The 21722-nt window shown below is 48.0% G+C and overlaps 1 protein-coding gene and 1 long non-coding RNA gene across 6 annotated transcripts in view; one reads left to right on the top strand and one right to left on the bottom strand.

The window, feature by feature from the left end:
* The window catches only part of SP2 (Sp2 transcription factor), a 30364-nt gene extending 15017 nt beyond the window's left edge, over nt 1–15347 (top strand). For all 4 annotated transcript variants that reach the window (XM_020870754.2, XM_070479347.1, XM_020870762.2 and 1 more), the window contains 6 exons: nt 3997–4073; nt 4870–5844; nt 8273–8585; nt 9735–9909; nt 10136–10329; nt 14108–15347. In XM_020870754.2, the coding sequence (XP_020726413.1) occupies nt 3997–4073; nt 4870–5844; nt 8273–8585; nt 9735–9909; nt 10136–10329; nt 14108–14208 (1835 nt within the window). In that variant the 3' untranslated portion in view covers nt 14209–15347. The remainder of the gene's footprint in view (nt 1–3996; nt 4074–4869; nt 5845–8272; nt 8586–9734; nt 9910–10135; nt 10330–14107) is intronic.
* On the bottom strand, nt 5840–21703 carry LOC110123060 (uncharacterized). Of its 2 annotated transcripts, none has more exons than XR_011492299.1 (3): nt 21318–21703; nt 16823–16902; nt 5840–7101 (listed from the first exon to the last, which is right to left on the bottom strand). It is a non-coding gene; the product is annotated as an uncharacterized lncRNA (long non-coding RNA). The 2 variants fall into 2 exon arrangements; XR_002309418.2 differs by having other exon boundaries at nt 21505–21703.
* Nucleotides 21704–21722: the final 19 nt, after the last annotated feature.

Genomic DNA, 21722 nt, shown 5'->3' with positions numbered 1-21722 from the left:
CCAGGGTGCTAATAACCGCAGAGGGAGAGAGATGGGAAAGGGAGGTGAATAAGCGCCAGGCCAGTTTTCATTTTGTTTGCACTCTATCCTTTTCTGGTGTCCTCCTGTTTCATAACGGGATGTCAGAGGGAGAGTCATTCACCATTTTTAGCTAAGCGAACCTGAGCCCAGGGGAGCCTCCTGGAAGAGCCCCTGCCTGCCCTTCCCAGCCCTGCCAGCAACTAACTCATCCTGTGTTTTTATCGGCAGTGAGTTTTGAGGATTATTAAAAAATTTAAATTCTCAGATCAGATCATTTCATCCACCTTCCCACCCCACCAGAGGGACACACACCCCGCCTCTGGCTAAATGACTCCAGAGAAGGGAGAACATTACCTCAGGAGGCAACTGATCCCATCATTTGAAAGTTCTCCCCTCTAGTAAACTGAAATTTCCACCCCACAGTCTTGGTTCTTCTCATGCAGTACACATGTGGAATAAATGTCCTGGTGGATATTGCTGCTCTGGTGTCCTGGTCACTACCACAGCTGCCCTCAAGCTCCACTTGAAAGTCCCTCTTTCAAAACATCCCTCAGGACGGAACCTGACACTCCAGGCGGGGCCCCGTACAGAGCAGACGAGCACTATTATTTTCTTCTGTGACTGAACTTTTGGAAATGCAGTCCAAGATTGCAGTAGCTTTTTTGGCAACCACATCTAGGTTCTGTTGCTTCCCATTTAACTTTGAGTCAAAACCACTGGGGCTTTTTCACATGAGAAACACGATTAAGCTCTGTCTTCCTGTCCTATATGCATGTGATTTTTTTTTTCTTCTTAACTCAAATGCAGTGTTTACTCAACTTCAAAGTTTAAACCACCATTTATTGATTACCCACTCTATGCTCAATATTGTTCATTACTGACGCCTCCTAGAATCATGTCAGGATGACATTACCTCTGTTTTACAGGTGGTGCTCTGAGGCTAGGAGAGGAATGCCCCAGCCATCCCACAGTATGAATGCTCATTTTGGTCTGGAGCCTCATGCTCTTAAGCACTGCACATACTGGTTTTTTTAAGTTCTCTTTGAACCCTAGTACAGACACCCATTGTGTTTACAATCCTCAGTTTTGTGACATTCATAAAGTTAATTTGCCTTCTAGGTCTTTGCATGGTTTCCCTAACTTGGGTGGTGGATAGACTGCTTTGAAGCCATGTTTCCAGCCTGTAGGGCACAAAACCAATTTAGTGAGTCACAACTGGCATTAAAAAAAATGAAATAGGGTAGAAAAATATCAAAGCCGATCACATGTAGCAAGGGCAAATTTTATTTCAGGAAATTCTTCTTGCATGAGCACAGGACAGGGAAGTATGTGGGGGTGTATGCGCATATACTGGGTCTTGATGTAAATTGTTTTTATGATTGTGGTTCATAGTCTAAATAGTTTGAACACTGTTCTAAAGGGAAGATGTTTTTTTCAGTCAACTTAGGTTATTTTCACTGTAAGGCTGCAACTTAATTATGTATACACCTCAATCTGTTTATCAGTTCATAGATGTAGTTCCTATAAAATTAACTAAAGAAAAGCCAGTATAATCAACAGCATCATTTGGTGGGGGGAAGAGTTGACTGAACCTAAATCGCTGCTATCAGTTTACGTTCAGCACAGATCTGACACCCTGGCTCCTTGAAGTTCTGCACACCCACCCTGCAGCGTCTATTGTCCAGCAGCATGGTCCTCCCAGGCTTCTGAAGAGCCATCATCCCTCACTTTGCACAAATGTGCCATGAATTAAATGTGCAGAATTAAGTTGTCTTAAGCCCATGTAGTTAGAGTGGTGCCACTTGGTACCAATACAGTTGTACACACTCACAGAGGCCCAGAAATGTGCAAATCTTGGTGAAGCAGCAGTTACCCAGTCATCTGTAGTTACATGTTCTTTTTTGGCTGCTTCACGAGTCAATGCGTGATCCTAGCCTTGACTAGAGGTCAGACTCATGCCCTCTGCAGTGGAACTGTGAAATCTTAACCACTTTACCATCAGGGAAGTCCCAGTGTATGTTCATCTTTAGAAGATGATCATCGCAGTGAAAACATAAGAATAAAACATTCTGCTTAAAAAAAAAAAAAAAAAAAATTCTGCTAGAGAAAGCATGCGCCTCCGAGGGGAACCCTGCCGACCCGGTCGGGAGACCCACCTCTAGCAGGAGACCCTGGTTGACCTCACAGCAGCACCCTGCTCAGGACAGACTGGATCTCAGCACTTAGGTGGAGGCATGTTCAGCTTAGCCCCCAAACTAGACTATCATCCTGCGTGTAGTTCTTTCCCTTCTTGTTCATAAGAATACTATGACCATTTCAGTCAAATGCCCTGTTGATACACAGTGAGCTTTTGTGTACTATTCTCTCAGTGTAGCCATCCAAAGCCCCATAAAAAAGAAACAGGTTTGTCCAGCATGACTTGGTTTTAGCAACCCCATGCTTATTCCTTGAGATCACTGCCTTCCTTACCTGAGTAATTGTAGCGCTGTTCAGCTATTTGTTTTAGGGTTTTTCTGAGGATCAGCGCCTGTGATATTTCAGGATCCACCTGTGCGATCTGCCCAGAGCTGCCCTCTGGCTCCTCACACAGTTTGCTGCAAAGTCTCTGCCTACTGTGGAGTGTGGCTCACGTGGCCTCGGGGCCTGGAAACCGTTTAAGGCATTGACGAGCCTGCTTACTAACCTGTCCTGGGCTGCAGTTCCCACTTTACCTTTTCTTGACCTTTTCCCATTTAAGAATCATTCTCCCAAAGAGAAGCCAGAGACCAGCCAAACTATGAGTGGTTCCAGGGTCTCAATGCCTGAGCCGTTCTGCCTCTTCCCGTCTCTGAGTGATACCCTTCTTGTTTCTGTACTTCCTGAAACCTGCTTTCCAAAGGTCTGAGGTATATACAAGTCTGACTTTCTGCATGGTGCTCTTTTCCTTGTGATCTATAAACTATAAGATGGCTTTGAGTCTCAAATTCCCCTGATTTCCATTTTACTTGTCTTCAGTTTCTCTTAGATCAGACCTAAGTTCAGAGTAGAGATTCCTTCATTACTTCCTCAACGTTCTTTATTTTCCTTTATTTAAAACGAAAGTAGAGTAGAGTATATTCACTGTGGGGGAAAATGAGAAAATACATAAAAATGGGAAAAATTCTTTTAAGTGAAGCAAAAATCTACCACTAGGAGATAATGGCTTTTAACATTTTAGCCTTTTTTTTTTCTAATAGATTTTTTTCCTGCTACATTCATATATAGAATTACATACACATTTAAGAAAAAGTAGGATTTATGATATTTCATTCGCATTACATTCAGTTATTAACTCTCCTAGTCTCGGTGATACTATGGGGCCATGCCTATCATCCTGTGTAAAACCATAAATTCATTTAAAGTAATTACTCATGTGCGTGCATGCGCGTGCTCTCTCTCTGTGTATATATATAGCTCGATACCTAGGCCATTGTGTTCATGTGGTAAAGGCTGAGCATAAAGCGATCTAGACTTTTTACATGGAGTGGGTGTGTCCTCCTTGTCAGAGATCCCAGCTCAGCGATGCTCCTCTCCCAGACTGGCTTGGCATCTGGTTACAGCAGGAGTGAGCAGAAGCCCTTGTCAGAGCTACAGGAATAGCTGGGGGCAGGGATGCCCACGCCCACCGTATAGGGGCTCCGTTAGGTGGCACCACTTAGTTACTGAAGCCCGTGTTTTCGTAGTCTCGGTATCTTTACATTATTCTAGACTTTTTGATGGTTGGAAGACAGCCCAGTGGAGGCCCGACCAGCTGTCCTCACAGCCTGGATGGCTAAGTCTGAGAAAGAGAGGAGGTCTCTGTAGGGTTACTAACCTTGAGTAGGGTAGTGTGGGGAAAGGTCATCAACCTCTCATGGGGAAGCAACGGCAAGTAGAGGCAAAAAGAAAATCTGAGGCCAGGGGACGTGGTTCTTTTCAAGCATCATGGGTATTACTCCATCGCTTTTCTTCCAACAGATCCACAGACCAGCATGGCTGCCACTGCCGCTGTCAGTCCCAGTGACTACCTGCAGCCTGCCGCCTCTACCACCCAGGCGAGTGGGCAGTGGGCTCTGGGGGTTGGGGGCTGCATCAGCCTGGAAGGACTTGCTGAAGCTGACATGAAACCACAACTGAAGCTCTGTGCTGGCTCACTGTCACTCCCCAAGGCTATGAGACCAGGGAGGGTTCAGGTTTTCACTTTTTCTGACCTAAGAAACCAAGGCAGTTCATCTAAGGTGCGACAATTGAGTCGGGGGGAAAGCAGGATGCAACTCAAGGTCCTTCCACCAGACCCCACTGACCATACAAGGAAAACAGAGACTGTCCCTGCACCCCAGCGGCTCTTTCCATGTAGCTGCGAAAGAGCAGCCCTCCCCCTTTGAAAATGTCATGTCCCAAGCACTGGAAAACACTTTTCCAAAGGGTTTATTCCTCCTGCCCCCCTCCGTTTGTCTTTCCCTCCTTCCCTTCCTCAGTTCTTCCTCACTTGATGACTCAAGCATCCTTTATTGCTGGGGTGGGATTGAGGCTAACAGCTCCGTCTACAAGCTAAGGGTGACTCCAGGTCCCCATTAGACACCATTAGGCCCAGGGAGTAAGAGGTCAGCTCATGTTGCTAGTTCACCCTGCCAAGGGGTACTTCTGGGGAGCTCCTTCCTACCTTTTCTCTGTTAATTCCTCAGTGGAGAAACCACTGGGGGTGGGGAGACTGGGACAACTGCAGGGGAAGGATGCTGGCACCCCACTCGTCAGGTGGGGAGGAGCCTGCCAGGAGGAGAGGATCCTAAAGGGCGGGGCGGCTGAGCAGCAGGCCTCATGTCTCACTCTTGGTCTCCTGGTGTTTTGCAGGACTCCCAGCCATCTCCCTTAGCACTGCTTGCCGCAACATGTAGCAAAATCGGCCCTCCAGCTGTTGAAGCTGCAGTGACGCCTCCTGCTCCCCCCCAGCCCACTCCACGGAAACTCGTCCCTATCAAACCCGCCCCTCTCCCTCTCAGCCCTGGCAAGAATAGTTTTGGAATCTTGTCCTCCAAAGGAAACATACTTCAGATTCAGGGGTCACAGCTGAGCACGTCCTACCCTGGGGGGCAGCTGGTGTTCGCTATCCAGAACCCCACCGTGGTCAACAAAGGGACCCGATCAAACACCAGTATCCAGTACCAGGCGGTCCCTCAGATCCAGGCCAGCAGTCCTCAGACCATCCAGGTGCAGCCCAGTCTCACCAACCAGATCCAGATCATCCCTGGTACCAACCAAGCCATCATCACCCCGTCCCCGTCCAGTCACAAGCCTGTCCCCATCAAGCCAGCCCCTGTCCAGAAGTCGAGTACGGCCACCACTCCGGCACAGAGCGGGGCCAACGTGGTGAAGCTGACAGGTGGCGGCGGCAATGTGACCCTTACTCTGCCTGTCAACAACCTCGTGAACACCAGCGACCCCGCGGCCACCACTCAGCTCCTCACGGAGAGCCCTCCTGCCCCGCTGTCTAAGACTAACAAGAAAGCCAGGAAGAAGAGTCTTCCTGCTGCCCAGCCCCCTGTGGCCGTGGCCGAGCAGGTGGAGACGGTGCTGATCGAGACCACCGCGGACAACATTATCCAAGCTGGAAACAACCTGCTCATTGTTCAGAGCCCCGGCGGGGGCCAGCCAGCCGTGGTCCAGCAGGTCCAGGTGGTACCCCCCAAGGCCGAGCAGCAGCAGGTGGTGCAGATTCCACAGCAGGCCCTGCGGGTGGTGCAGGCAGCGTCCGCCACACTCCCCACCGTCCCCCAGAAGCCCTCCCAGAACTTCCAGATCCAGGCTGCTGAGCCGTCACCTACTCAGGTACCACGCTCACCTTTCCGCAGCGCTCCCCTCTCCTCGGCTCGAAACGGCTGATTCTCCATTCCACTTGGCTCGCCTGCGTAGGTGATGCTGATGCATCTTCCCATCTGACCTCAGTGTTGGGAGTCAGGATCGTTTGGGATGGGTAGTAAGGGCCCATTTCTGCCAGATCGTAGGGCCACATACTGCTTATCTTTAGAAATCAGGTACAGCATGCATATATACCTATATTTTGAAAACTTCCTTTAGGGGAGTCTTTTGGTAAGTTCAGGGACTTCCCCCGGCAATCCAGTGGTTAGGACTCTGCTTCCGTTGCAGGGGGGCACAGGTCTAATGCCTGGTTGGGGAACTAAGATCCCACATGCCACAAAAATTTTATTTTTTTATTCTAGAACTACGTACTCAGAATGATAGTAAGAGTGAAAAAATTCTAGTCAGAACCATAGCATTTGATATAAAGTAAGAAAACTAATGAGAAAAATGCTAATCATTGTTAATGACAAAAGTTCAGAAGAGGCACCCCTCCCTAGCTTTATAGCAGGAACATTTAGGATAGATCCATCTGTGATGCTGACCTAAACAGGAACTTACTTTTGACATTTATTAGGGGGCTGTAATATTCAAATTTATGTGGCTCTGCAGGGCAGCATTTATACTTTGTGTAAATTTAGTAAAAGCCAGAGATTAGGCCCATGTTGCAGGTGGAGAACCTGAAACTCAGGGAAATTATTAATATCCAGATCTAATAGAGCAGAAATAACTGGATTCAACCCAAAGAGCCAGGATTCAACTCAGATTTCTGACCCACATTTTTTTTCCCTTATTCCACCCTGGCTCACTGTGTGTTATGTGTGGCAGGGGCTACACTTAAAATTGTATAAGGATTTCTTTTTTAATATAAAAAACCAGCTCCTGCCATGGAGGAATTTATAATCCAGCTGTCTGTAGAGAGGACCAGGGCATCAGGGTGAGTGACGACAGTAGGGAGTTGTGCAGGGGAGAAGCACCCTGGGGAGGAAATCTGAGGCCTGCCGTCAAGTGCCTCCTCCCTTCTGGTATGTTGCACACTGCCAAGTGGCTTTCTGTGAATCAGTGTAATTTGTTATAGCACGTGTGAGCCTCCCTTATCAGACCTACCTTGATGGTGAAGACCTGAGGCAATACTGCTCAGGTGCTGCAGCCTCCAGGTGCCTCCCTCTCTTCTCTAAGGTCCCGGGTCTTGAGACTGATGGAGGTAGGGCTTAAAATCAGGTCCTCCTAAGAAGTAAGAATACATGTGCAGAAAGTTTTTTAGTACTACAACGTTATGTTTTAATGATGGTACCTTTCCTGAGGTATTGTCTGTTATCCATCTAAAACCCAGCTATTAACTATGGATCTTCTAGGCTAATTTCAATCTTATCACTAAATTCCTAAAAGTGGGTCAAAGGATAGGCATGTTTTTAAAAATGTACTGTACTCTCTATAAGAGAGGTTCTCAGTCCTCAGTCCTGAGGTCACATGTGGCCAATTTGTATGGTTATTCACTATAAGACAGAGACCTCAAGACCTGCATAGCCTAAAATATGTATTATCTTCCCTGTAGAGAAAAAATGTGTGGGCCTATGCTCTATATTGTGAGAAAGAAAATGTTCTAGTAACAGAATTTCAGATATGCAGAAAATAGCAATGATTTGCAAAAGGGGCAGGCACATACGAGAAAATTGAGGATGAGATGTATATTTAAATAATACATAACATGAGGTTTGTTTGCTTTTAACTGAGAAATATGGTCCTAAATAATCCAAGGATCAAAAAATAATCCCAATTAAAAAAATAACTCCAATCAAAATCATAGCAGAATTTTTTTTTAACAAATCATTTGAGTATAAGTTGTCATCTTGCCCCTGTTACTCCCGAATATTTTATAGAAAGTGTGTAATTCTCATACACAAGAAGGACATTCTATATAACAACAGCACAACCCTCAAGCATAGAAAACTAGCAAGGAAGCACACTAACTTCTAATTCAGAGACTCCATTCAGGTCTCACCACTTGCCCCAGAGATTCCTTTATGGCAAAGGGATCTCCTAAAGGCTGTTTTCATTTGTTCAATGAGCATTCACAGTGCGTCTTTTGTGAGATCATCATTTAGCTGCCTTCTAATTCTTCAGTTCAAAGATTTGGCATTATATTTTTCTATGCTAAGTAAACTGTTTTGTTTCAAATCAGCAGATAACATCTGTCAGCTTAGTACAGGGATGCCATCAGCCCTGTTTGTTGGGCATCAGCAGCGGGCAAATGTAGGTCTGGGCTAGTTGGAGAAGACTTGAGTGGACAAAGAGGTCCCCGTTTCTTCCTTGGGGCAGGGAGATGGCGTTGCATTGAAAGGTGGCAGGCGCCAGGACTCTCAGGGGGCACTGACTTTTTCTCTCTGGCCCCTCCCAGGTCTATATCCGTACGCCTTCTGGTGAGGTACAGACGGTCCTTGTCCAGGACAGCCCGCCGGCAACAGCTGCGACTGCCTCCACCACCACGTGTAGTAGCCCCGCGTCCCGTGCTGCCCATCTGAGTGGGACCAGCAAAAAGCACTCGGCTGCAATTCTCCGGAAAGAGCGACCCCTGCCAAAGATTGCTCCTGCTGGGAGCATCATCAGCCTGAACGCAGCACAGCTGGCAGCAGCGGCCCAGGCCATGCAGACCATCAACATCAACGGTGTCCAGGTCCAGGGCGTGCCCGTCACAATCACCAACACTGGCGGTGAGGGAAGTCCCCTGGGCCGGGGTGTGGGCAGCGTGCTTGTGCTGCCTGACAGGCCTGACGTTTGCCTGGTCCCTTCCAGCTTAAAAGCATGTTCCCTTGGTCCTTACAGCAGCTTTGTAAGATAGTTTAAGACACACATTGGCCCTTCCTGACAGCTACAGACCTTGAATATGATGGAGAGCATAAGATACACTCAGGAAAACTTTCCAACTAACATATGCATACAAAATAGTTTGGTGCAGACCAAAGACATGTTCAAGGGAGGCTCTGGGTAAAGGTACTTGAAGGAAGGCTTCTTGAAGAAAGTCTTGACTTATGGTTGATAGAAGAGAAGGGAACGTTTGGCAGCAAGACTGGCTTGTATGGCACTCAGTTCGGTGGCAAAATATTTAGTAATATCTTCAGTATGAAAACCACCTTGCAGATAATCAAACAGTAGTTACCGAGCAAAAATGGTGCATTGCATTCCTTAGCTGGGTGAAGGGCACTTTTCAGAGTGGAATCTGTCTGAATCTCCTCTCTTCATCCTTAAATGAATTTCAGGCACTTTACGCCTTTGGTTTAGCAGCTGGGAGGAGTCCGCCTGCAGGCACTCCCCTGCTTTGATGGCTTTGTGCAGGTCCCAGGGGACTTGATTTATTCTGGAGCGCAAAGCACTGTCTCTCCCTCTATGAATAATAATTCCTGGATGCTTTTCTGGGAGCAGAGTTGGTGTCTCACAAGGACCTAAAGCTGGAGGAGATTCTGGGAAAGCATTTCAAGATAAGACCCAAATGGGCAGTGTCTGGAAGTGACTTTAGCCTGTGGGCAGGCTAAACCACATAGTGGTTCTGGTCATTGACTCTGAAGTTGACGACCTGGGTTCAGATCCAAGTTCTACAAGCTCTGACTGTGTGACTGTGAGCCTCAGTTTCTTCATCTGTAAAAGGGGGACGACAGTACCTATTTCATGGGCTTATGAAGCTTAAATGCGTTAAATACATTTAAGATCTCTAAAATGGTATCTGGCACATAGCAGGCTGAAAACTGTTAGCCACTATGACTCTCAACCTCACCCTGTGCAGGAGGGCAGACAGGGGTCAGGCTCCTTCCTCTGCCCCTTTGGGCTTCCTCACCCTGAACTCTATGTCCGCGTCCTCCCCACAGGACAACAGCAGCTGACTGTGCAGAATGTTTCTGGGAACAACCTGACCATCAGTGGGCTGAGCCCCACGCAGATCCAGCTGCAGATGGAACAGGCCCTGGCTGGAGAGGCCCAGCCTGGGGAGAAGCGGCGCCGCATGGCCTGCACGTGTCCCAACTGCAAGGACGGGGACAAGAGGTAATTCGAGGCAACTGGCCAGGTGGCCAGCCCAGCATGTGCCCTGTTCCCCAAGCCCTCCCTGGGACACAGAGAGGGGATGGGGCAGCGGTTCCTGCCACCTGGCCTCCTCCCCTTCCTGTGCTCTCCGGCCTGACCCCACGTCCTCTCTCCACCCTGTCCTGCCCCATCTCTACCTCCCGCTCTCTCTGCTTTTCCTCTACCCTACCGTCAACCCACCTCCCAGATCTGGAGAGCAGGGCAAGAAGAAGCACGTGTGCCACATCCCTGACTGCGGAAAGACTTTCCGTAAGACGTCCCTGCTGCGGGCTCACGTGCGCCTGCACACCGGCGAGCGGCCCTTTGTCTGCAACTGGTTCTTCTGTGGCAAGAGGTTCACACGGAGTGACGAGCTCCAGCGGCATGCCCGCACCCACACAGGTCTGCTTCCCTCCCCTGCAGTGCCCTCCAGCCCACCCCCATGTCAGCTTCCCACCAGTGACATGGAGATTCCTGGCCTGGCCAGGAGCACACTGAGCACAGGGCACAGACTGTCTTCTCCGGCGCAGGCCTACCGGGAGGTTCTCGCAAGCCTTTCCTTTTCTACAGTGTTTCCCACAGTGAGGTCACTTGCACGACATGGCCTTGATGACTTCTGCCACAGCTGCATAGTTATTTAATAAGCACTGTGCCAAGCACATTGTTGTTCAATCTCTAAGTCATGTCTGACTCTTTGCAGCCCCATGGACTGCAGCACACCAGGCTCTGTCCTCCACTCTCTGCAGGAGTTTGCTCAGATTCATGTCCACTGAGTCGGTGATGCTAACCATCCCATCCTCTATTGCCCTCTTCTCCTTTTGCCTTCTTTTTTTCCCAACATCAGGGTCTTTTCCAATGAGTTGGCACTTCATGTCAGGTGGCCAAAATATTGGAGTTTCAGCATCAGTCCTTCCTATAATTCAGGGTTGATTTCCTTTAGGGCTGACTGATTTGATCTCCTTGCAGTCCAAGGGACTCTTTTAAGAGTCTTCTCCAGCACCACAATTTGAAAGCATCAATTTTTCGGCACTCAGCCTTCTTTATAGTCCAACTCTTACATGACTTCTGGAAAAACGATAGCTTTGACTAGATGGACACTTGTTGGCAAAGTGATGTCTGTGCTTTTTAATATGTCTGTGCTGTCTAGGTTTCTTTCCAAGCAGCAAGTGTCTTAATTTCATGGCTGCAGTCACCATTTGCAGTGACTTTAGAGCTCAAGAAAATAAAATCTGTCACTGCTTCCACTTTTTTCCCTTCTATTTGCCAAGAAGTGATGGGACCGGATGCCATGATCTTAGTTTTTTTTAATGTTGAGTTTTAAGCCAGCTTTTTCACTCTCCTCTTTCATCCTCATCAAGAGGCTCTTTATTTTCTCTTCACTTTCTGCCATTATAGTGGTATCATCTGCATATCTGATATTGGTATTTCTCCTAGCAATCTTGATTCCAGCTTGTGATTCATCCAGCCCAGTATTTCATTTGATGTACTCTGCATGTAAGTTAAATAACTAGGGTGACAATATACAGCCTTGTTGTACTTCCTTCCCAATTTTGAACCCAGTCAGTTGTTCCATGTCTAGTTCTAATTGTTGCTTCTTGACCCACATACAGGTTTCTCAGGAGACAGGTGAGATGGTCTGGTATTATCTTTTTAAGAATTTTCCAGTTTGTTGTGATCCACACAGTCAAAGGAGTAGTAGTCAGTGAAGCAGAAGTAGCTTTTTTTTTTTTTAATTCCCTGGCTTTCTCTATGATCCAGCAAAGGTTGGCAGTTTGATCTCTGATTCCTCTGCCTTTTCTAAACTCAGCTTATACATCTAGAAATTCTTAGTTCACATATTGCTAAAGCCTAGCTTGAAGGATTTTGAGCATAACCTTGCTAGCATGTGAAATAAGCCCAAGTGTACATAGTTTGAACATTCTTTGGCATTGCCCTTCTTTGGGATTGGAATGAAAACTGACTTTTTCCAGTCCTGTGGCCACTGCCTAGTTTTCCAAATTTATTGACGTATTGACTGCAGCACTTGAACAGCATTATTTTCTAAGATTTTAAATAACTCCTCAGACCTGGAATTCCATTATTTTCACTGGCTTTGTAGTCATGCTTCCTGAGGCCCATTTAATTTCAGACTCCAGGATATCTGGCTCTAGGTGAAAGATCAAACCATCATGGTTATCGGGGTCATTAGATCTTTTTTGTATAGTTCTTCTGTGTATTCTTGCCACCTCTTCTTAATCTTGTCTGCTTCTGTTAGATCCTTACAGTTTCTGTCCTTTATCATGCCCATTCTTGCATGAAATGTTCCCTTGATATCTCCAATTTTCCTAAAGAGATCTCTAGTCTTTTCCATTCTGTTTCTTTGTGGGTTTTTTTTTTTTTACTATTTTTTTTCCCCTTTATTTTTATTAGTTGGAGCTAATTACTTCACAACATTTCAGTGGGTTTTGTCATACATTGACATGAATTAGCCATGGAGTTACATGTATTCCCCATCCCGATCCCCCCTCCCACCCCTCTTATTTCTTTGCATTGTTCATTTAAGAAGAACTTCTTATCTCTCCTTGCTATTCTCTACAACTCTGCATTAAGTTGGGTTTACCTTTCCCTTTCTCCCTTGCCTTTTGCTTCTCTTCTTTCCTCAGCTATTTGTAAAGCCTCCTCAGACAACCATTTTGCCTTCTTACATTTCTTTTTCTTGGGGATGGTTTTGGTCACCACCTCCTATACAGTGTTACAAACCTCCGTCCATAGTCCTTTAAGCACTCTGTCTACCAGATCTAACCCCTTGAATCTATTCATCACCTCTGCTGTATAATCACAAGGGATTTGATTTAGGTATACTTGAATGGCTTAGTGGTTTACCCTACTTTCTTCAATTTAAGCCTGAATTTTGCAGTAAGGAGCTCATGATCTGAGCCACAGGCAGCTCCAGGTCTTGTTTTTATTGACTGTATAGAGCTTTTCTATGTTTGTTTATACAGAATATATAATCAATCTGATTTTGGTGTTGACCATCTGGTGATGTCCATGTATAGAGTTGTCTCTTGGGTTGTTGGAAAAGGGTATTTTCCTATGACCAGTGTGTTCTCTTGACAAAACTCTGTTAGCCTTTGCCCTGCTTAATTTTGTACTGGAAGGCCAAACTTGCTTGTAGTCCGGGTTGTTCTTGACTTCCTACTTTTATATTCCACCCCTGTACTGAAAAGGAGATCTTTTTTTGGTGTTAGTTCTGGAAGATGTTGTAGGTCTTTATAGAACTGGTCAGCTTCAGCTTCTTCAGCATCAGTGGCTGGGGCATAGACTTGGATTACTGTGATGTTGAATGGTTTACCTTTGAAACAAACCAAGATCATTCTATTGTTTTTGAGGATGCACCTAAGTACTGCATTTCAGGCTCTTTTGTAGACTATGAGGGCTGCTCTATTTCTTCTAAGAAATTGGTCATCTGAATTAAATAGGCCCATTCCCATCCATTTTAGTTCACTGATTCCTAAGATGTCGATGTTCAGTCTTGCAATCTCGTAGACATTCTACTCATTAACAATTTAATTTCCATACGACTCTGTGGGAACAGTACTATGATTATGCCCATTTTCTGAGGCATGGAGAGGGGGCAGGGTCACATAGCCAGTGAGACTGGCGGAGCTGGTTCAACCCAGGCCCTCTGGCTCCCAACTTTCCTACTGTTATTTAACAAATGGTTTTCCTTAAATCATTTCACTCTTTTTACTCTTTTATGTTCAGTGAAGGATTACTTTTCACATCATAGGCTTGAGACCACAGCTAAGTATTTTAATGTACTGGCAAATAAATACAAAACTATAAGGTAGAAAAATGTTCATCCATCTACCACCTAAGATTGTGCTGACTGCCTCCAGTGGTCCACAGCACAGGCTTTGAGAACTGCTATTCTGGCAGAGCTCCCAGTGAGCAGACACGTGGCCTGGGCCTGGGACATGAGGCCAGTGTGAGGGGCAGGTCTCACCCATCCTTGTAGCCTCAGAGTAAATACTCAGAACAGTAGCTAACCCAGCCCGGGTGGGTGGGTGTGATTCGGGCCGTTAGTGCTCAGGCTGGCAGGTCAGAGGGGAGAGGGCTTTTCCTGTGAGGGGGAGGACTTTGAGACGGGGTTCGGCAGAGGGACACATATCTGTGAGTGACAGGCATCTCCTCTTCCCAGGGGACAAACGCTTCGAGTGTGCCCAGTGTCAGAAGCGCTTCATGAGGAGTGACCACCTCACCAAGCATTATAAGACCCACCTGGTCACGAAGAACTTGTAAGGCCAACTGAGGCAAGAGGCCCCACAGACGCAGACCTGCCCGTGTCCTGCCTGGGCCTCCGGCAGAAAGGAGGCCCACACTTCATGGGCCCACCTCGACCCCCTTCCTGTTGTGCGACTGTCCCCACGGGAAGGGGCTGTGCTGCCCCCATATGCACCTCCTTCTGAAGCCCCCTGGCTCCGCCTGGCCCTCCCCTCTCACCACAAGCTCCTGGCCTGCCCAAACCATGGACACTGGCCATGCCCAATGAGACGTTCTAAACCAGGACGAGTGGGAACCCTTATTTCCAAAGGAAAAACATGAATTTCACTCCGTCGAGGAGCGAAGTGAGCCCCCTCCCCGCAACACTGCCGGAGTCGCATCGTGCCATGCCCCCTCCCTCTCCTCCACCTCCCCGGCCCCCTCGGCCATCGAGGACGCCCTGACGCCCAGGGCCCTGCCCCCAGGGCTCCACTGGCAGCCAGTCCGCCTCCACTCCACACGCCCCGCCCCACCCCGACTCTCCTCCAGCACATTCCAACTTTCTATTTAAAAAGGAAAGCTACCCACCCACTCCCTGATTCCCCTCTTTTTCTATGGAGAACGTTGCCTTATACTCTACTTCCGATGATGAACACTGTGTATTGTGTGTGCTTTAAAGAAGTTTATTTAATTGCTCCCTTCTTCCTGTCCTTGTTATTCACCTCCCCCATGCCTGCTTTTAGTTTAGGGTTTTTTGGGGGGCAATGATGAGCATATGAATTTTTTTTCTCACTTTAGCAATTCTCTTTTCTAAATGACACAGCATTTCAACTCAAATCTGGATTCAGATAAAACACCTTCCCATCCTGAACCTCATCCCTCTCCTCATCATCTCACCCACCCCGACCAGCCCAAGCCCTACAAGTGTACAGTGTATATTGTATAATAGACAATTGTGTCTACTACATGTTTAAAAACATATTGCTTGTTATTTTTGAGGCTTTTAAATTAAAACAAAAATCCAACTTTATTTTTAGTTGTAACTGCTTGAGGTATGTTTTATGAATTAAGTGACAGATTTGTTATCCTTTATTAACGATGTACTTTGTTGGTCAGCACTGGGCTGACAAAAATTTTTTCTTGCTAATAAATTTAGTTGCCTGAGGCAAAATCTGCAACTTGGCAATGCAGCTTCCTTTATCTTTCCCCTTGTAGCAGGGAATCCTGAGAAGGGAGCGCTGGTCTCTTCAGAGCAGTCCACACTGGGCCCAGGGTGGGGCCTTGCCCTTCTGACCTTGGCAAATCCAGGCCACAGCCCAGAAGGGGCCTCAGCCACACGGACCGGGCATTGGCACAAGCTCCCAGAGCACCTGGTGGGGCTCCAGAGGGCTGGGCTTGGTGCAGGAGGTTTTGCTTTGTTTTGCCTGGTTTTGCCCAGATCAAAGCAGGCAGGCTCTATCCACAGACTCAAGTCAACAGCAATGCCTTCCTTACCAGCAAGTGAATTCCTCCACTCAACTCTCCAACCCCTGGAGGAGGGCTTTGGCCTCCGAGCCCGTTAATAATAAGCTTGGGAGAGAAACCCAAAAGGACCTCACCTCAGTCGCTTGCAGAAGGCTAAAGAATCTGGAGAAAACAATTCCCCAAGAGCCCTTCCCAGGGTGGAGGGCCAGGTCAGAACCCAGCTCAAGAGAGAACCCTGGCCACAGATTCTGTTTTTCTTCTATCCCCTTACGCCAGCATCCCAGGGAGGGCAGCAGGCTAATTTTGGTTTCAGCAAGTGCTGCAGATCTGAATTTTTGGAGGGGTGGGGATGGGGCAAGGCTATTAGGAGATCAGGGCTCGTGATGGTAGGCAGGCTGAGATTAGAGCCAGTTCAGTACCTGTGTTTAAACCTAGGAAGGGCCTGAAGAACATCTGGGCTGAAGGAAGAGACAAGTTGTTCTCAAGCATATAGAGAACGGTATGTGCTTTTCTTATATCAACAATTCCTCTTAACCAGCCTCAGAAGGATCCAGCCATGGTGGCTGTTCTGTGCAGGCGTGGCAGGGCTCGCTTGGAGCTCTCTATCCCCTTACTAGGTTTCCTCTGTTACCAGCAGCCTGCATTTTTGCAAGCAAACATCTTGTCTTTAGAGCCTGAACACCCTCACATCAGCTGAAGAAATAAGATGGATCACAGGTTTGTCTGCCCTGATCACTTCTTTATTAAAGTAGGGAGGCCCATCCAACAAGCATACTTAAGCCCTTTGAGTGATACCAGACCCACCACTGACTTCCCTGACATGAAGCCTCCTACCCAGCCCAGCAGCCCCACATGTCATCGCTGCACGGGCAGGAGGCAGAAGACATGAGGTATATTCAACCCCCTCTCAAGCGTGGAATGTGTGACTAGAAAACTGCCTTACTGTGTTCTGGATTGGGACTAGAGGAAAGAAGGGGAATGTTAACAACTGATCTCTTCCTGCCACATGTTCCCCACCGGCTTTGCTCTCTGGCACAAAGAACGATCCTTTCCTGGGAACTGTGGTTTATGCTTCAAGGGCGGACGCTGACCTGACTCCTCGGCATCCTTTGGAAATGAGGTGCCAGCCCCTAATGGGCAGAAGAGCATGCTGTCACTCAAGGTTTCCCTTCTCCAGTGAGACACATACCTGATCATCTTTGCCTCCTATGGGATGCCTGAGTTAGAAGGGGAGCAGGAAGATGTATTCTGCCTGGCATGGCTAATGGCCTGAGGAAAGAACAGAGAGACCCAGTGGCTAATTAGCCCTCATCTGCTTCAATCTATCCCTTACTGAGACTTAAGAGTTGCGGGGGTGGGGACTTAGAGTGATGCAGCCCGAGCTCACTCCAGGCCAGAGGCCTCTCCAGGACACCTGATTGGCCCTGGTTGAAAATGCCACCCCCATCAGGCCACCCCAGCAGCTTGAGAGTGGGGGTCACACAGTCTGAGTTCCCCGCCCAGGGTCCTGTGCTCCAAGGCCACCTCTCTGGTCTGTTCAGCGATGCTCAACGCTGTAGCTCACCCATCCCAGATACTAGGATTATAAGGTTGAAATAAAAGGGGCCTGGGAAAGATGCTCCTCTCCTGAAGGCACATCGGGCACTATTTTTTCCTAACTAAACCAGCAAGTAGACCTCAGGCGTCCTTCAAACTACTCAGCCCATCTTGACAATCACCCTTTGAGGCCCCGCACTTGAGTTTAATGACGGGAGCCACCTGTAGCAGCTCAGGTCACTGGATCTGTCAGGGGCTCGTGGCTGAGGTCTAGATGGTGGTGGATTCAGGGAATCTAACTTGGGGGTCAGGGACCTTCTGTGACCTGACCAAAGTCTCTGGGGCTGGGATGAAGCTACTTAAGGAACTGCAATAATCTCAGGACAGGTGACAGTTGGGTTTCCTAGTAAAGGGGCCCTCAGGGAGTAGAAGAGCAGGAAGTGAGCCTGGGAGGATGGAATAAAGAACAGGGGTGTGGGTGAAAAGAAAGCAAAGAATGGAGGGAGAAGCAGAGAATCAGGGCTTGGAGAGGAGCATCAGATACCTGCTCTTCGGGATCGTGGGCAAGAGGAAATAAATGACCACAGGTCAGGTCAAGATAATCGACCAGGAGTCCTTAAATAAAACTAAGGCGCCACCAGGTCATATCTTTTGGGCCTGCTGAGACGCCATCAGGCCTCCTCCCGCTCCTGTGGCTCACTCAGTGGCGGGGCTAAGATAGATGCCCCAGAGCTCACCCAGCCTTGGAAACCTAAACATCCCTGCAGTCCTACCAGGTGCCAAAAACCCCATGCCCCACTCACTAGGTTCAGAGAAGCTTAAGAAAAGCAGATTATGCATAAATATTACACATTAGCATTTCCTGGCTGGGACTGTGAGAAGGAGCCGGGGATATTAAGGAGTCCGTCCCATGAAGGAGCTTCTCGTGGGGTACACATATGAAAACAAAGGGACATATTTGGGGAGCAATCCGTGAGCATATGCAAAGGATCACATGAGGGGTTAACCCCATAACTCCAAGCGGGACACTTGGGTAAGGGTCAGCCTCCTTGCACCCTGCTCTAGGTCCCCTGGTAGCCATACTCAGGGTTCAGACATCTGTCTGAGCACCAAGTACCCATCTGTGCACTCTGAGGCTCCACACTGAGTTCACCCAAGGCCGGGCCAGAGAATTCCTGAGATTTGGGCCCCCAGCACACCTGGGGTTGGTTCCAGCCTGCTGTTGGTTCCCTGGAAAGCTGGGGGCTGTACTGCACAAGCATCATTAACTACTCCCCCAGGTTCCCTTCCCTTCCCAGACATTCTCATCCTTCCCTATGACTTCAAGTGCCACCTTGGAGGCTCATAACACCTAAACCATCCCATCAGTCCAGACCTCTCCTCCAGCTTCAGAAGTGCTTTTTCAACCTGACCACACATGGTTATCCCATAAACCCTCACACTCAACAGGCCTGATGGTGACTTCATCTTTCCCTGAAACCTCTCCTCCAACATGCCCTCACTTTAAAGAATAGCACCTTCCCTGGTGGCTCAGACGGTAAGGCAAGGCATCTGCCTACAATGCAGGAAACCCGGGTTTGATCCCTGGGTTGGGCAGATCCTCTGGAGAAGGCAATGGCAGTCCACTCCAGTACTCTTGCCTGGAAAATCCCATGGATGGAGGAGCATGGTAGGCTACAGTCCATAGGGTAAACAAGAGTTGGACACGACTGAGCAACTTCACTTTCACTCATTGCCCAGCTCACATAAAGGCATCCTGCTGAGTTAAATCGTTCCTCTCTACCTCATACCCGCCAAACTCAGGCATCAGGCTCCCCACTTCCCAGCTCTAGCTTAGAGAACAGCATCTCCCAATGTCTCCCTGCTACTGCCTCACCCTCCTTTGCCCATCACCTATTTATTGGTCACCATGTCCCCAAACAAAAATACAATCACCAAGATGTAACTGAAATGTATAATTTAATCAAACAATTAGACTAAAAAAGGTGATTTAAGAACATACATGCAAAAGCATTACGAGAAAACAGGCACGGTGTAGTCCCCAAACAAAGTCTCCAACCTTTTGCTGCATATTGAGAAACTGGGGTGTCTCTGTACAATGCAGTATTGTAATATAGATTCTATTCATTAAAGACCTCCAAGAAAAGATTAGTAACTTTACAGAGTTAGGGTGTGGTGAGCAAAATATTTAAGAAAAGCAGTAAAAAAGAAATTCATTTCTCCCAAGCAGTCAAACCCCATTCTGGGGTCGTAAGCAGGAGCAGCACCCACAGCAGGCGTCATGTCCCCACTCTGGTTTGCATTGCAGGGCCCCTTTGTGATCTAGACACCAAACTCCACTAGGCAGAAAAGCACAATACAAGCCCACTGATTATCTTCAAGACAAAGGGGAAATATAAAAAGGCAACCAGTTGCAAATTTCCTCACTAACAGCCAAGAATGGAAGAGGCTGTCAGAATCTAGTATTTTTTTCTTGCTACCTGGCCTTAAAAAACCAGGAATTAGACACCCTGGTTCAACGGCAGCACAGGATGAAAACTGAGAAGAGATATCTAAAGCTGGCCCTTGCCACCAGTCTGATCTTTAGCAGTCACCTAGCCCCTGCCTCCTTGCCTGGCCTGTTTTCTCACCACCTTACTCTGGCAGTATCACACTCAAGCTGTTCCCTCTTCCTGGAATGACTGTTCTTTGTCCATCTGGAGAACACTTACTCATTAAGACAAATCAAATGTCTGCTCCCTTTATGAAGCCTTTCCTGACTGCGTAACCCTTGGAGACCACATTCTCATTTTTTCTCCCCTTTACCTTGCAGATACATCTGTTAAAGTTCCTGTAACTCCTTAGTTTACAGATCTGCCTCCCCCTATAGAGTGTAAGCCCCCTGTGGACAGGAACCATGCACCTTTGTCTTCATATTCTCAGACCTAGCTCAGTGCTTGGTCTTTAACACATGTCTTCCCCACTACACTGAGCCCTTGTCTTTTAAATTTTAAGCAAACCATTCAAATGATCCTAGTCTTGGTGCCCCAGAATCTGGGCCCAGGGTAGCATAACCCAGCAGTGCTAAGAGTGTAGCCCCATGAACAAAATCATGTGAGCTGAAGAGTACTAATCATTCCTTATCCAGGTTCAAGTGCAGGGCCTTGGGAGGAGGGAAGAAATGGTCATATGTGGAAGAACAACCTCAACAAGAAAGAAAGTCCAGTCACCTCTCAGTTGTGTCAATAGAGAAAAATGATGGCCACATAAAAAAATTTCAACCAGTGGAGAATCCATTGATCAACATCATTAAACCTTGAAATGAATTATTTCTTTGCAGCAAATTTGTCTTCCAGATGCCGTTTGGCTCAAGTTACATGCACATAATAGCAGTCATCTAATGTAGGGCTTAATGAAGCTCGGCAGTAATGCAAACACCAGGGCAGGGCAGGGAAGTTCCCCTTCCTGATACAGTCCTGGGGTGCCTGCCTAAAAGGCTCTTGCAGCTCCCCTTCTTGATGTTCAGGAAGGACTACAGAGAGGCCTTGACCCTAGGCTGCCCAGCCAAGTCAAAGCTGGAATGGGCACTGGCAAGTATCCTATTACTCAGCCCCTAGTCCACAGCCTGGAAGTGACTTTGCATGGCAACCTGCTCCCCTGTGCCCTTAATTATGGTTGGCACTGACCTGGGAACTAGACTCCAACTACCTAGAAGGGGCAAAATGTGAAAAGGGGGAAACAACAAAGAGGAAGGTGGCCCCGGAGCAGTGGGGCAATCCTTCCATCTACTAGAACACTGGGTAGTATGAGCTCTGCGGCAACCACAAAAGAGGAAACCACGAGGAAAGGGAGAAGCATGCTCTGACCTGCATTACAGAAATGAGGCTGGAGAGCGGCGATTCAGAGCTGAAAGAGGAAGATGGTTCTCATCTGGGATGGTTTGATCCCAAATTTCCCTCTTCCCCTTTCCCATTTGGCCATCTGCTCTCTTACCCATAGTCTCCTCCTGACCCAACTGCTCCTCCAGACACCAGGGTACCTCCCCATACTCACACATTATATACACACGCCTATCCCGCGAGACCCGAAGTCACATTTCAACCTCTCCCACTCTCGAGCCCAAATTTCATCCCCCCACCAGATCGCCCCTTTCTATGTCTGCACTTCACCTTGCCTCAGAGTCTGGCCCCTAATTCCATTTTCCGTTTGTCCTTTCCAGGCCGCCAAACTCTAAGCTAGCCTTCGGGCATCTGCTAGGGGCAGGCCTCTTAAGACTGACTATCTCCACAAGCCCCCAGCGGCTCCTCCCTTGCCCCTCCCGCCTGGGCCGCTGCAGTCCCTACACCTTTAACAAACCTCCACGTGCGTGTTAACCGCGGTGACAGCATTTCCTTGTCTCTCTGCTCCCGCCCCGGGAGGCGCCGTCCATTGGCTGCCGGGTTCCTCTGTGCTTGTTCTAATTGGCCTCGCTCCTGGAAAACTCCAACCAATGGCCTCTCCGCTCCCGGCTCCCTCCACCGACTCTGGCTTCCCATTGGCTCCCGTTGGCTCGGAGGACTTAGGCTGTCGGCCTG

The sequence above is a fragment of the Odocoileus virginianus genome, chromosome 17, assembly GCF_023699985.2.
Source record: "Odocoileus virginianus isolate 20LAN1187 ecotype Illinois chromosome 17, Ovbor_1.2, whole genome shotgun sequence".
Classification (NCBI taxonomy): Eukaryota; Metazoa; Chordata; class Mammalia; order Artiodactyla; family Cervidae; genus Odocoileus; species Odocoileus virginianus.
This window is presented reverse-complemented; position numbering and strand designations above follow the sequence as displayed.